The sequence below is a fragment of the Artemia sp. Qi Xiang Cuo genome, chromosome 7, assembly GCF_049724085.1.
Source record: "Artemia sp. Qi Xiang Cuo chromosome 7, ASM4972408v1, whole genome shotgun sequence".
Taxonomy (NCBI): domain Eukaryota; kingdom Metazoa; phylum Arthropoda; class Branchiopoda; order Anostraca; family Artemiidae; genus Artemia; species Artemia sp. Qi Xiang Cuo.
This window is the reverse complement of record NC_142800.1, coordinates 35,464,127-35,479,765: the sequence shown is the minus strand read 5'-3', so window position 1 is coordinate 35,479,765 and position 15,639 is coordinate 35,464,127. Positions and strand designations below refer to the sequence as shown.

The window sequence follows — 15,639 nt, the reverse complement described above, 5'->3', positions numbered from 1 at the left end:
TTTTTTCATAGGTGGACTTTCAATAATGAAAAAAGTTACTAAACTGCTCAAGTTTCAGTGTCCTATATCGTGAATCTAAGGCTTATATAAGCTTACATTTAATTAAATACGAAAACTTTGTTTTCCCCAAGATAAAAGTAAACACCAAAATTGAAACTGGAAATAAACATTAAGTATTCTGTGTACGAGGGGGGAAACCCTCTAATCCTTCTACAAGCTGTGGTCAAATTTTTATATTATATATAAAAATAAATTAATATTTTTAAAAGTAAAAATACTTTATTCTTATGAAAGTAAAATCTCAAAAATTACAAAATGATTAAAACCGTAAAAAAATTTACTTCTATTTTATAGCTAAATTATTTTTTTCATAGGTGGACTTTCAATAATGAAAAAAGTTACTAAACTGCTCAAGTTTCAGTGTCCTATATCGTGAATCTAAGGCTTATATAAGCTTACATTTAATTAAATACGAAAACTTTGTTTTCCCCAAGATAAAAGTAAACACCAAAATTGAAACTGGAAATAAACATTAAGTATTCTGTGTACGAGGGGGGAAACCCTCTAATCCTTCTACAAGCTGTGGTCAAATTTTTATATTATATATAAAAATAAATTAATATTTTTAAAAGTAAAAATACTTTATTCTTATGAAAGTAAAATCTCAAAAATTACAAAATGATTAAAACCGTAAAAAAATTTACTTCTATTTTATAGCTAAATTATTTTTTTCATAGGTGGACTTTCAATAATGAAAAAAGTTACTTAACTCCTCAAGTTTCAATGGCCTATATCGTGAATCTAACTTCAAAAATGGTCTCAAGCTTAAAAATTTTGAAAACTATTAGTATATACCAAACTTCTAACTTCAAAACTTTATTTGTTGGCCTAAAGGAAATGCAAATAACAGTGCGGGTACAGAAAATACATTCAATTTTATATACACAGGTAAGTACTATTGCTGTAATTTTTTAGTATCAATTAGTGCTGGTCAAAGTTCAAACAACACTTCAAGATTGGGAAAAAGATTGAGACACATACTTTAAAGTGTAGGTAGTTCCACCATATTGCCAGATCGTTTTCACCGTCGGATTGATGCATGGCGATCTAATTTCAGTATCATTTTGGGTCGAAGAGACAAGAATATCCTTCCTAGCTGCCATAAGTCCCAAGCCTAAGTAACTGGATGGAAAAAAAAAATTATAAAAATAACTTACGAAAAAGGTTTCACTTACATTACAACAAATTAAAACAGATGTGTAGTTTCTTTAGGCTACACATAAATTTACTGTTTTATTGATAGGTTAAAGACAGACAAGTCTTGAGCTCCTTTGAGTTATTCCGCCCGATTCGTAGAGCCTTAAACACTAGTCATTAACCAATACTAGCCGAACTGCAAGGCCGCACCCAGGGGGGGGGGAATTATGTGATTTTGTGTAAATTATCCCCCTCCCTCCCCCGAAAAAATCTTTGAATAAACCCCCCCGGAAAAAAATCCTGGGTACAGCCTTGAGCCGAAGTATAGTTTTATTTCTAGAGAAGCAGCCGATTACAAAGCAAATATGAAAACATAATAATAGGAGTTGTAAATAAAATGAATCATAAATTATGTTTGGGTTTAGATATGCATTGGTTGATGAAAAACAAAGATTTCTTGTGGAATTCTAAAGGATTTAATCATTTTTCCGACCCTTGAAACAAATTTTTTCTGTATAGTCTAATAACCCTAGGTGTATGATTCTTGCGAGTAAAGAATTTAGAACCCGAACCAAAATACAGTGACTCGTTTACCCCTCCCCCTGGCCTAGCAAGCCCCAAAAATCAAGATGCTATTATGTGAGATATGCAACAGGGAATTTTTGTTCCCAAATGTTTATATAGGCTTATAATACGAACATTTGTTGTATATGCCGTCACTGGTCGTAGGGTTATTGGTTATTCTTACATTTTTCTGTAAACTATTTGTATAATGTATATTTATATATTATATTTTTATGTGTTTAATATTTCATTTCACATATTTTATGGGTTTAATTTTATGTTTATGTGTTTTATCTTCAATATTGTATTTATATAAATGATTTTATGTAAATTATTTTTACATTCTATGTAAGTCGTTTTTATATTCTATTTTCTTTTCTTATCATCGTTACGTTACCTTCACTTCTAGGCTCGTTTTAAGAAGGTTTTGGCTGAGTTTTCAGTCGCTTCTAAATTTCGCACACAAGCTTGAATCCGATGATAACGATGTTTATAGTTAAAAGATTCCAGAAAAACTAAGCAAAATGGCCTAAATGCAACACACGCCTCCCATAACATGCAACATAACTTAAAAGGGTGTATTTATGATTGAAGTATACCAAACAAGGCTCTTTACTGTGCTTCTCGGTATTCTATAATCAAGTCATTTTTTTCGTTTTTTGAAAGAAACTTACCCAATATAAATAGATAACATTGATATTATGATAAATTCCATCGCAAATAATGGATATACTTTTATATTTTTCATGCGAGTTGCATTTTCTGATTCGAAATTTGTAGTAGGTAGTTTTTAATTCACTACCTTTCGTTTAGCTGCTACGAATTTTACACATAATCCGAATTCTACAAGACAACATATACTTCAGAAAACTATCATGGTTGAAGCAATAGCTGCAATCTAGTAAAACGCAAATACGTTGCAAAAGCCACCCATAAGGGTAATTAAGCCTGGGTCGAATCCCCAAAAATTAAAGTAGTGGCATATACTTGTATCTCTTAATAACAGGAATCAACGATATGTATATATATATATATATATATATATATATATATATATATATATATATATATATATATATATATATATATATATATATATATATATATATATATATATATATATATATATATATATATATATATATATATATATAAGGTCGTATCCAGGAGGGAGGCTTAGGGGGCTTGACCCCCCCCCCCCAAAAAAAAAAAAATGTTTGTCTGACTCTTAAAAACGTAACAAAAATGAATATAAATCCATTTTTGATGTTTTTTAAAATAAAAAATTTGTACCTCCCGAAAAAAAATCCTTCTGTAAACCTATACATATATGTAATATTTATATATAATATATCTTGTCACAATGATTGTCAGACCTGGCTTTAACCTCAAAAGAAGGGCATGCTACAAATAAATCTTAAACTATTAATTTGAAAATAAAACTAGTTACCTGTGAGAATAAATACCAAGTTTTCCATCTCCCATGATGACATCGTGCACATGATGCTTCGGTGCTTTTTCCAATGTACGTTGTTTTCTTGGCAGAAACGTAATTTGTGTAGAGCCACCACCTAAGTCCAGGGCTGCCACTGTCTCTGCTTCTGTTCCGTCAAGTCTATCTAAATACAAAGTTACTTTCGAAAGACTAACTAAACGGTTGTTTATGACTATTATAGCTGATAAACTGACTATTTTATTCAGATAAATCCATACGAAAGAGAAAGGAATTGAAATAAAACAAAAAAATCCTACTACGCTCCTAGATGTAAGAAGAAAATAATTTGCCACAACGATAATCAGTTCTAGAAAGAGGCGTTTTGGAACTGCAATCGGCAACTTTCTTAAATCTGCTCTAAGGAAATTGATCAGATTGATTTGCAGAACAAAGTATCATTCTTTGGTAACATTTCCTAGGGTCTAATTCTTAGAAGGTGATGATCAAAAGCCAACAAAAGAAAAACAAATTTCAAGCAAGGATTGATACAGTGAAAAATAAAATAAAAATTAGCATAAAAAGACTTGCACAATTCTCATAACAGAAGAAAATTAGTCGAAGGTGAGAACTGCTTCTTTTACTGATTCTACGTAAATGTATTTGAATGAGGGTGTGCCTTTAGCATACTATATTTTAGCCTTTTAATATTGTCCAATTATAATACAAAGGAGTATATTAATGCATGTTTGTCAACAAATCCAAAAACCTTATACTAGCATGAAATATTAACGCCGTAACCTTTTTTTTAACTAGAACAGTTGTTATGTTTGCGGCACCTTTGGTAACTATGGATAAATTATGACTATGGTACTTTGGCTTTATACAACTCACTAAACCTGACCATGTGGAGGTCTTTATTGAAGTGATTAAATGCGTTTTGCCAAAACATTAGCAAGATACTGACAGATTTAGAGCTCGACTTGTCACTCACATGTTTTGATTAATCCTTCGTAGTGTCAAAAGTGTTGAACCAAAATCATATGATATAGTATTATTACCGCTGTACCAATTTTAGTCCTTTCTTGTCTGTCATTGATATGGCTGAGCTGGTTAAATGAAAACTTACACAACCACATAGCCTATACCTTTAAAATTAAATAAAAACATCCTTTTTAATGAAAAGTGAAAAATTATATACAGATCCAGTTATACATTTTCACCATAAGCAGGTGCCAAATAAAAAAAAAAATAAAGTAGGTGCAAAAATCAGCAAACAAAGCTACGAGCAGGGTTGCCACACGGTGAAAAAAATCACTAGATTTTAGTGATTCTTAGGTTGATTTAGTTATTTTCTTTGGTAATCTAGTGATTAATGTGCTGATTTAGTGATTTTTTGTTTAGGCAGTATAAAAAATCACTAGAAATAGTGATAAATCCCTAGAGATGGCAACACTGGCTACGAGCATGCGGCATCAAAGTGCTTAAGAAGGTGTAGTTGTCTTTGGTTATCAATAGATCATAAATGTTTGAATTTTTACGGACGAAAGGTGTTGTCAAGTTTAATTTTGCTTATTTATTTTAACGGCTCAACGTGGCAGCACTGACGAAAATGTGGTATTACCGTAAAAACTTTCTAATCTTAAATAAACAAAAGAAAAATCTCTAAAATAGCCGTTTTCAGGTATGAATAGACGTAAAATGGCCCAGGGAATAAAAAATTTATTTTGATGTCCTTGGTGCTTAAATCCTGATTCAAATGAGGTGGTTAGTCACTTGCAGTTACTATTTCAAATGTGCTTGTATATATCTTTAACGCTAGTTCTTTTCTTTTCTTGGGGGGAGGGGGGGCGTCACTTCTAGTCTGGAGCGTGGTAAGGACCTGACTAATTGCGCATCATATAGACCCATTACATTTGCCGGCCTCTTCACCGAAGTTTTCCAACATTTTCTGCTTCCGGAAACTCTTCCTAAAGTAAATTATGTGTCTTCTGGATTAAGATTTAAACCGCATAATGGACGTTGAATGCTTCAACGCGTTCGATTCGGTTTGTCACAGCCATCCCAGGCCGTATCCAGGGGGGAGGTTAAGGGGTTTGAACCCCCGAAACCGTTTGTCCCACACGTAAAAATGTAACGAAAATGCATATAAGCAAATTTTGATGCATTCCTTTTTGTACCCCCCCCCCACCGAACACAAAACATGGATACGGCTCTGCAGCCAGCTATGGTAGTCTCTTACCAAGTTTGAAGTAAAGTCTACTGTAATAGTTGCCCCTTCGTTTGTAGTATGCTAATTCATATATTGGACTATGGTCAGGAGATAATTTTTTCGGGAATATCCCAATTGAGTCCAGAGGTCGGCAATGGGGGCGGGGGATGGATCCATCACCAGATCATTTAGTGCTCGTCTTTATTCGGTGTCACCATCGGGATTCCTCAATCGTATTTTCAAGGTTTATCTAATTTGTCGCATATTGCATGTGCTGACGATTTGCTGTGAATTAGCCGTTTTAAAGTTAGCTTAGCTAAATCGTGTTATCTTGTTTCTATTTTGCTGTAGGTAATTTGAATACTGAGAAATGTGGTTGTTTAGTGTTTAATGCAAATTACCGAACTAGCTATCTTGTGATTCCTACACAGATATGTGTTGGTTCTTATGGTGCGGCGGCTAGGTATTAATATTTGCTCTTGGGTATCAGGTACTTGTTATTCTGCCCTTGCTGATCTTAAAGTCTTAAAAGTAAACTAAGAGCAGGTTATGAGAGTAAAATTGTGACGGTGATTAAGTGACAATAAGATAAATACGACGGTATACAAGAACAAAATATGACGTATAACATATAACTGATCGACACTGAAAATGTAGAAATGATCGTCGAAATGATTAGCTGGGCTTTGAAAGGCCACAGCCAGATATAGTTTTACAGTTAGATTCATTACTAAACTTGAAAAAAAATTTAAGATGTTGTATGATTTCGTATTGAGTTTATCATATGATTTCATTAAATACTGAATCTAACTAGCTATCTAGCTATCTTGGGTAAAAGTTTCAAACGAGCAATGAACTTCTGGGCGATTTTTTAAAGTAGAGCGGCTTTCATTCCTACCAAGTTAAAAAGAGTTTCGATAAACAAGTTCAAACGCGGTGCAGTCAGGTAGACAGGAAAACCCATTTTTCATTTTGGATTTTTGCCAATGTGCGCTGACAAATACTAGTATTTACGCAAATCCCTTTGATACAACCATAAAACAAAATCATTTACTAGCATTTTTGGACTAATACTGTTTTACATAGCCTCAGAATAAACAATCTCCTGAACTTTACAGTAAGATGCAGTGATCAAAGGACTTACAAATATAAGTTCCAAGCAGATCAGAAGAACAGTTTTCGGTCCCATTTTCATGATGTCTATACTTACAAAATAAGATTTACCCCTCCTCTCTCGGAGATTTCCAGCATGATCCCAGCAAGATAAGAGAAAAAGAGTAACTAGTCGCAGCCTCACTTGTACTGTTTTCATTCACAGGAGACTTTAGGACTGAAGCATTTATTGAAACGATGTATATGAAAGGTAACAATACAGCACAACCAATGTAAGAGGTGTATGCCTTCCAGGTATTATTTGCTTCTTCTAACAATTTGTAGGGAAGTGACCGTTGAAACTTAAGAGGTAAAGATAAAAGGTAAAGGATGCGGCACTAGACCCTTAAGGTCCAAACCGGCGGTGCTGATCTCCGTTTCGTGGCCCTTCAGCCAGGAAATGCAATGGGGGGCTGGGGGCCAGCCAACCTATGCTTAAGAGGAAACTTAAGAGGGAGCTCATACGACTAAAAACTGAATGTTTTAGTGCCTTTATAGGATTCGAAATTATTGGAGGGCAACCATCCCCCACCCCCACTGCCCTTTTTTTCTATCCAGCTTCCGTAACACCCCGAGACATCTAATCAAATTTTGCGATAGCTGTTTGGTTCGGGACAATCTAGGCGTCCAGTATATATACCTCGGAGGAAGACAATACCCCTGCAGTCGCAAGGGCAACGATTATAAATAACTAAAATTGCCAATTTTACATAACGACATTATTATAAATAACGACAGGTTATACAGGTTTTATAAATACCATCATGTGTGAATACTGGGTAGAAAATTTCAGGGATTCTTCTCTGGGTCAAACAGATTACAAATTTTAATGTTTAGCTACGGTGGGGGTGCATTAGAAGGTCCGAAAACAGCACAAGACTTTTTGTTCCTGATCGGTTTGAAAAATTACAGCCAACATTTTTGTTAGTACAAGAGGAACCTAATATACAAAAAAAATGTTTGAGGGCAGGGTGTCCCCCCTCCCACCCCCATATAAGGGCCAAAAGTTTGCTTCCCGTCGACTCGAAACTTATATATTCAAGTCTCTAGGCTAAGGGGGCCCCAACGAACAAGAAAAAAAATAATTGGTATCTATCCTGGCCATTTTCTATGGAAGGGATGGTTGTAGAAACTTGGGAGGGACTCCTTCTATTATAAATTATATGATCCAGTGCTCTTCGTAAGGGACAAAAGTAGTTTGATGGAAACCAGCCACACTCCCATACTCTTTTCTACTACCCAGCCCCCCGTTGACCTCCAGTAGGTTCGGATCAAAACTTGGGAATACCAAACTTTGTTCCTACTTCCTGTGAAACTTTTGAGCAATTTTGCAATATATGCATTTCAAACAGAAATGATTTATAAATAAACACGGTAAAGCCGATAGTTACTCAAAAAGAGAACCGTCACCAAAGAAACTCTTTTGTAACCAAAAAAATGGTTTCTACAAATACTTTTAGCACAATAATTAATAATATAAATGCTAGCTTACCTAGTAAAAAGTTGATAGTAAACCACGAAAAAAGCCCTTCTGAAAGCCCATCCATAATAGAAACAGATGCATCGGATACAACAAACCCAGAGACCGCAAAATATTTTTTAATTTCTTCTAAAATGAGATTGGCTTTCTCTTCAGGGAGTAATCGTAGCCCGGCTGTTGCCTTGAGTACCAACGGTGTCTCTCCCCATTTCGACTCGTCTATCACTGCCTTTGCTTCCTCAACTAGTTTCTTAATAGAATCAGCGCCCTAAGAAGGGAAAAACTCTTACGTTTAATTTTGAAGCAATAATTAAAAGCTCCAATGGCAGCGGATATAGTCATGCTATTGGTATAACTCACGGCTGCCATCCCTCTGTAATTTTCCCCAAAATCTTGGAGTTTCAGTCCTGAGATTTGGATCTTGAGGAAAGAATATAATTTAAATATTACCCTCGTTAAGTATATTAAGCATATGTGCATATTACCAATTGCTATCTTGGGAATTTACGCAAATGAATCTTTAAATATTGGTAAAAAACCAAGAACATCAAAATAACGTTGGCCTGCTGGATCAATCCTTTGTTCTATCCATACCTGAAAACCCGATTTTCAAAGATTATTCTTTAGTAATTATAAAGTTTTTAGAGCAGCAACATATTTTCGTCATTATTGCCACGTCCTAACCGTGAGAATAAATAAGCAGAAATGATCTGCTAAATACGACGACGTATTTCGTCCGTTAAAATTCAAACATTACCAATCTTCAAAGGACAGTTAATGCTTCTTAAGCGGTTTGATGCCATCTATTTTTTACTTAATTTTGGTTTGCTGTCATCCATGTTTCCTTCTCTATAATTTTGAGGTCCGCTAGAAGCAAAACCTAAGCTTAACTTAGAGATCATTTACGTTAAAGATTGACGGCCCATTTTTTCCGTATGTTTTAAGACATACATAGTTGTGAAAGTCTTCACGCAATCAACTTAAATAATCGGACTTCATTTTCCTTGTCCTGTACTTTAAATTGGTCAGTGGCAACTCTGGTATAATTGACATTTTCATAATTTCTAAAGGTAGCAAAACTATGGTTTTGAAGTTGACGACAGTAGTTAATAGCCGAGTCCCTGTGTAGAACTCAAGATTGCGATCTTGTTCTGGCAGAAAAGTATACACACATATGTTATTAAGTCGTGGAGATCTAGAGGCACGGAAATATTTTATTTTTCCACAATGGCCACTTTCAATCGGATTATATTTAAGTGCATAACACACCGATTGGTTTAGGGCACAAATTAAACAAATTAAATAATTCTTTGTATATGCTATGATAAAAACAAACTGTTAACAAATGGTTTGTGAATAATTTGTTCGCAAATTGTGAAACAATTTGTGATCTTCAATTTGTGAAGCATCGCGGATGAAACGGTTTGTTCATTTATTCGTTCAATTGCTAGGGTATCTTTTTTCATTCGGACTGTTGATGACAAGAATTTATATTTTAATTACCTCAAAAGCATCTTCAGGCCAATTTTTGTCAGATCATTTCTTCTAGTCAAGATCGATGAATGACGGTTTATTCTCTAATCATCAAAGAATCTATGCCGAAATCATCATTTATTGTTTTACAGTTGATTACCTTTTTCTACGACACAACCCCCACACAAGGAGAGGATATCAGTTTATCCCCGTGCTCCGCCTTATCTGAAGATTGTATCAAAGGACCAGGGCCGTTCAAAGGTGGGGTGGTCAGATCTAGGAGCAGCCCTGCAAAGAGCTCTAGAATAATGTAAAAATCCTGGATTGAAAATGAACCGTTATCTGCCCCCCCCCCCACCACCACCAAAGGTAATTCCTCTGAACACCTGAAAAGTCAGATTCATGTTCACCTACGACGACACAAACAGTTTCAAAGTGATTTAGTACGCGCAACGTTTCATAACATCTCATTTCTTTTGGAACTATTTTTTTCTTTAAAAAAGTTCTATTGAGGCAGCTGTAAAAACGCTTTCTAATTTTAAACTTTAAAATACAGCCTACTCTACGAATTTATTATTTTTTTTTTTAATAAAGTATATGTGTATCTTGAACCTGCAGAACAATATTTTTAGACAAAAAAAAAACTCTTCATCAATTTAAGAGCAGGTTAAAAACAAGGAAGAGGCCAAAATAAAATAATATTAACAAAAAAAATATTCAGCATTATAGTCAAACTCCAGCCTTAACACTAATACATAGTGTGAGAGTTGGATGTCGAAAAGGCTTTTTAGCGCAAGTTTTATACGAGTGTTCTGCGGATTTGGATAACTGAGAAGTTTGGGCCGATAGGTTTAGCTTGTCCTTGTTTATTCGTTAAATTTTTTCAATTAAAAAAGGATAAGAAGAGAAAAGATAAAATACTGTTATAAAAATGTCGATATTTTTAAACCAAAATATGACATTTTTAGCGAAACATAGATCATTTCCCCTAATATGGGAGATACATTCAAATATATACTGTTTGTATTCCTGATCAATTGTTTTCGAGAGAATTAACCCTTTTTTATGACACAGGTTTCTAAAAAGCAGAGAACGTCAGGCTGCAACTGGGTTGTCAATCGGTTTAAGCCTCTATTCCCCATGGACGCAATTTCATATTAGCGTAGTTTTGCGTGTGCTATGACCCAAAATCGTCTTATTTCTATTAAAGAAGCCCTTTTAGAATAGAATAGAATTTTATTATAAAAATTTCTTTCACAGCATGCTCGCCCAATTTGAATTTTATGTCCAAAAATAAAACACAATATATATATATATATATATATATATATATATATATATATATATATATATATATATATATATATATATATATATATATATATATATATATATATATATATATATATATATATATATATATATATATATATATATATATATATATATATATATATATATATATATATATATACATATATATATATATATATATATATATATATATATATATATATATATATATATATATATATATATATATATATATATATATATATATATATATATATATATATATATATATATATATATATATATCATCAGAAGGACGTGACGTTCACGGCAAACATAACTAAAAAAAAATATATATATATGAAAAAGGTCAACACTTAATTAAAAAGTTAAAAACAAAATAGAAAACAATAAAATTAAAGAAAATACATACAAAAATATGATGAGTTAAAAAGTCAAAAAAAAAATTGATAACAAAAAAATCAAAGACTAATTTTTCTGGCTATTATATAAATCAACGAAACTCGGAACAAAACTCTTCCGATATCTTTCATGTTTAGCGGGGATGGGAGTCAGTTTGGGGATAGTCTTTTGCGGCTGGTAAGGTAGGGTTTGGGGATGATGGAGCGTAAGCAGGAAATATCCATGGTCTTGGTACCGAAACGAAAACATGGGAGACTCCTTCTCTCTGCCGGCGTGGTGATCTTGAATTTACCTAGTAGATAATGATATGAAACCTTCCCTTAGCTATTCATGATTCTAAGTGCTCGTTTTTGGACATTTTCATCTTATAAATATGCTCTGAAGAAAGACCAAAATGCCACACTGGACAAGCAAACTCCAGTTCAAAGCCTTTTCAAAGGCTTGCAAGCTTATTTTTGAAAATCACCGAAGGGGCTGGCCACCTAGTCCCTAGTGTGAGAGCCTTGTTTCCCACTACCCTTTAACACAATCTAATACTGATGTTGCCTTTATGCAAAATACATAAGAAGTAAAAATACCAATGCAATTTCCCCGGAGAGGTTGAGCCCCCATTCTCCATTGGTCCAAAAGAGACTGCCTGACTATCTCAGCAACGCAGTTTATCCTCTATTAGAAATTAAGGAATATTATGGTAATTCCTTTAACCCTAGAATACTAACGGTGGGTGAAATTTACCCCTGCCAAATTGAATCTATACCCTGAGGGTTATAGAAAAGAAGTAGGATTTCTTGTTTTTTGTCTTTGACCACAAGGGAGATAGTCAGTCAGTTGTTTTTGCATCAGATATCAACGGAGACAAAGATATAGGAGGTTAGTGGGTGAAGTGAACCCATCTCTAGTATTTGTGCAACTTTTTTTTTCCTTTCACTCAGCAATTCGATTTCTTAATATTTGAAACTTAATTGCGAACATGGCTCTGCTTTTAGATGTTTTATGTAGTTGACATGGCTCTGCCGATGGTAGGTCATATTTTAGCCATTACATCGTATATTTCACCCAGTTTTGGCATTATTATTAAATTAAAAAAAAAACAGTTTTTCAACTGAAAGTAAGGAGCAACATTAAAACTTAAAACGAACAAAAATTATTACGTCTATGAGGGGGTTGCCCCCTACTCAGTACCTCTCTCTTTACGCTAATTTTGACTTTTTGTTCCAATTATTTAAAAATTACTCCTAATACACAAGGGTCGTTTAAACAGAATTACATGCTTTTAAGAAATTCAAAAAATACTTTAGGGTAAAGAGCGAGGCTCTGAGAAGGGGGCAACCCCCTCATATACGGAAGAATTTCTGTTGGTTTTGATTTTTACTGTTGCTCCTTACTTTCAGTTGAAAAAAACTGGTTTTCTTATTTAATTTCTGATAGTTTTTAATTAATGCTGGGAAATCCAGCCCCCCTTCTCATGGAAAATTCCCTTCCCCCACGAAAACTCCTCCTAAGTAAGCACCCTGACCAGAAAATCCCCCCTCGAAAATATCTTTATACTTCCCAATAGCCAATACTATATGTAAGCAATGGGCAAAGTTCATACCTTGCTTACAGCCCTTCCCCCGGAGACTGGGGGGGGGGTTCATTCATCCTTAAAGGCATAGTTATTAGATCTCTCGACCATGCTGAAGAAAATGGCCATCTCAAAATTTTGACTATACAATTTTGGGTAAAAAGGGGTGCGGGGGGGAGGGGTAGCTGCCCTCCAACATTTTTGGTCACTTAAAAAGGGCACTAGAAATTTTGAGTTTCCGATCAAATGAGCCCTCTCCCAATCTTTTAAGGTCACTGGTTCGATATAATCACCCCAGGAAAAAAATATAATACAAAATAACACGCATCTGTGATCTTGCTTCTGGCAAAAAAATTCTAAATTCCACATTTTTGTATATAGGAGTTTGAAACCTCGACAATAGAGTTCTCTAGTATTCTGAATCTCACGGTGTGATTTACATTACGATCACTTGATTTCTTAGGGGTGTTTCCCCCATTTTAAAAAAATTAGGCAAATTTTCTCAGGCTCATAGCTTTTAATGGGTACCATTAAACTTCATGAATTTTATTTGTTTTGAATGAGCATCAAAATTAGATTCTTTTGATGTATCTATTATTATCAAGATTATGTTTCTTACAGTTTCGGCTACTATTGAGCCGCATCGCTCCTTACTTACAGTTCGTTACCACGAACTGTTTGACTGTCGTCTGTTCAGGGTATTTTTTCAGTAATGAGCCGGCGTCCGCTTTCCGACAAAGAAATTACCCAACTTTTAAAAGAAGATGAAGGAAATGAAGATGCACAAGCAAGCGACAGTGATGGCAAAGGCAATTCAGTCAAAGCAGAGGACTTAGAACTGTCTGACAGTGACGAGGAAGATCCGACCTGCGTTTCTTGTGACGACTCAGAAGAAGTAATGCCACAGGATAGATCCTACTACCCAGAGAAGGGCAAGGTAGTCCTTTTGCTTTCAACTTATCACGAAGGATATGCTCTATCAAAATCTTCCAAAAAAGCGCCTAAATTGAGTTAATAATCGAACTAAGGGAAAGTAGACTCCTTTGATCAAATGTATTTGAGCATGAGTGCAAGTCAAAAGACGAGACGGTGGCCGGTCTTCGTACTGTATGGCACGATGAAAGCAGCTTGCATCAACTCGTTTATCGTTTACGCATACAATGCACACCACCTGGGACAAAACCTCGTCAGCGACGCAGGTTTATGATGACTTTGTATGAGACACTCGTAAAGCCACCTATGCAACAATGCTATGAAACGCCAGGTTTGTCGTTTAGACTCCAAGAAACTGTCAGAGACATCCCCAAGGTGAGTCCCGTCCGTCAAGCAACAGCCTCCGGGGAGGAAAAGTGGACAAACTGCTGGTTCTGTTCACTCAGTAAGCGCCGCAAAATCACTCACCACCATACCTCATGCCAAAACCCATTTTATAACAAACATCGATCATTATTGTGCCTAGAGTGCGGACCAGAATAGCCCAAAGATGTAGGAAAATTACTGTTCAGAAATGAATTGTCTGCTTTTTTGTCTGATTTTCATCCCAATCATTTCAAATAGACATTCGTCGAGATCATGGATGTCAAAGATGAAGGAGTATAATTTACCTACCTTAGTAGCAATGTTCCTCGGTAGCCCCCTTTCGCATTCTAGGGTCAAAGGTCAATTTTTATTTTCATAACACCTGTGCGCACTGGCCAACAATCTTGAGCATGCCTATGCCGCAAACTTATTTTGACAATATTAGTAGCGATAATAAGAAAAGCGACGACGTGAATGATTAGCAATAGCAGTAATAGTATCAGCAGCATCGATCTTTCGAAAAATACAAGGAAATTGTCTCTCTTTTGGGACAAATTATTAACAAACTATCACTTTTTCCGCCAAAAAAAAAAGCAAAATAATGAATAAAAAAAAAAAAATGCAGAAAAAGAAGCAATATTAAAGATAATGAAAAAATAGTTGTAAATAATCAGATTTACTCACTGCAACAGGATCATCAGCATAAGAAGACAAACCGGGCTTAGTCTGAACAAAAAACTGCTCGTCCAGCTTTATTGTACCATCTGAGAAAAAAGGGAAAAAAACAACTGTATAATATTTTAGATCTTCCTAACAATACAAAAGCAATAGCCCTGGCTCAGTTTTTTTTTTCTAGAAAAAATATTAGTTTCAAAATAAAACTACCATGCTGTAGCCCTATGAGGTAAATGGATCTCCAAACATCATACGCCTGGTAAACAACAGGGCATATGGTATTTCGCGAAAGGAAAGACTTAAAAGTGATATTAACTCTAAGTTCGAGAATTAAGGTTTTAATGCAATAAACATGATCATACCTACGCTTACGTGGGAGGGAAAGTCAGCGAATTTCCCCCCTCCAGCTCTTCATGCGAAGGGTACGCTTCTAAGAAAATAACAAATAAAGGTCTTGAGCCGTGCTGTTCATGTTTTAAACCCTCCTCCGGCACAGAAAAAGTCCCCTGACTCCCTCTCTATGGTTTGGATCCGTATAGATTCATTATATATACCATTCATAATACTGAGGAGTACAGCTACAAATGTGTTGAAAATTTAACAGTTTCATCTTGAGCCAACCAAATATAGGCTTTCAATAAGAGCTACAAAACACTTCTTAGCCTATTAAGTTTAGGCAGTCTTTCACTTCCTCGTATTTACAGCTATACTTACTACATCACTATAATCATAACTATATCACTTCCGTATTTGCAATTAAAATTGAGAAGACTGATATTCAGGGTTGTTTTGAAGCCATTAGCAGTTTTTTTCAGACATTTTTGCAGCCAGTAGGTCATACAGCAAGGTCTTTTTCTCTCTCTTCTTCTATTTTT

General features: G+C 34.8%; 1 protein-coding gene across 11 annotated transcripts in view; it reads right to left on the bottom strand.

Annotated features, from left to right (window-relative positions):
- The window catches only part of NTPase (ectonucleoside triphosphate diphosphohydrolase NTPase), a 113,747-nt gene that overhangs the window by 32,966 nt on the left and 65,142 nt on the right, over positions 1-15,639 (bottom strand). For all 11 annotated transcript variants that reach the window (XM_089092218.1, XM_089092226.1, XM_089092217.1 and 8 more), the window contains 4 exons: positions 14,774-14,853; positions 8,050-8,305; positions 3,212-3,380; positions 1,042-1,182 (listed from right to left, as the gene is read on the bottom strand). In XM_089092218.1, coding sequence (XP_088948344.1) covers positions 1,042-1,182; positions 3,212-3,380; positions 8,050-8,305; positions 14,774-14,853 — 646 coding nt within the window. The remainder of the gene's footprint in view (positions 1-1,041; positions 1,183-3,211; positions 3,381-8,049; positions 8,306-14,773; positions 14,854-15,639) is intronic.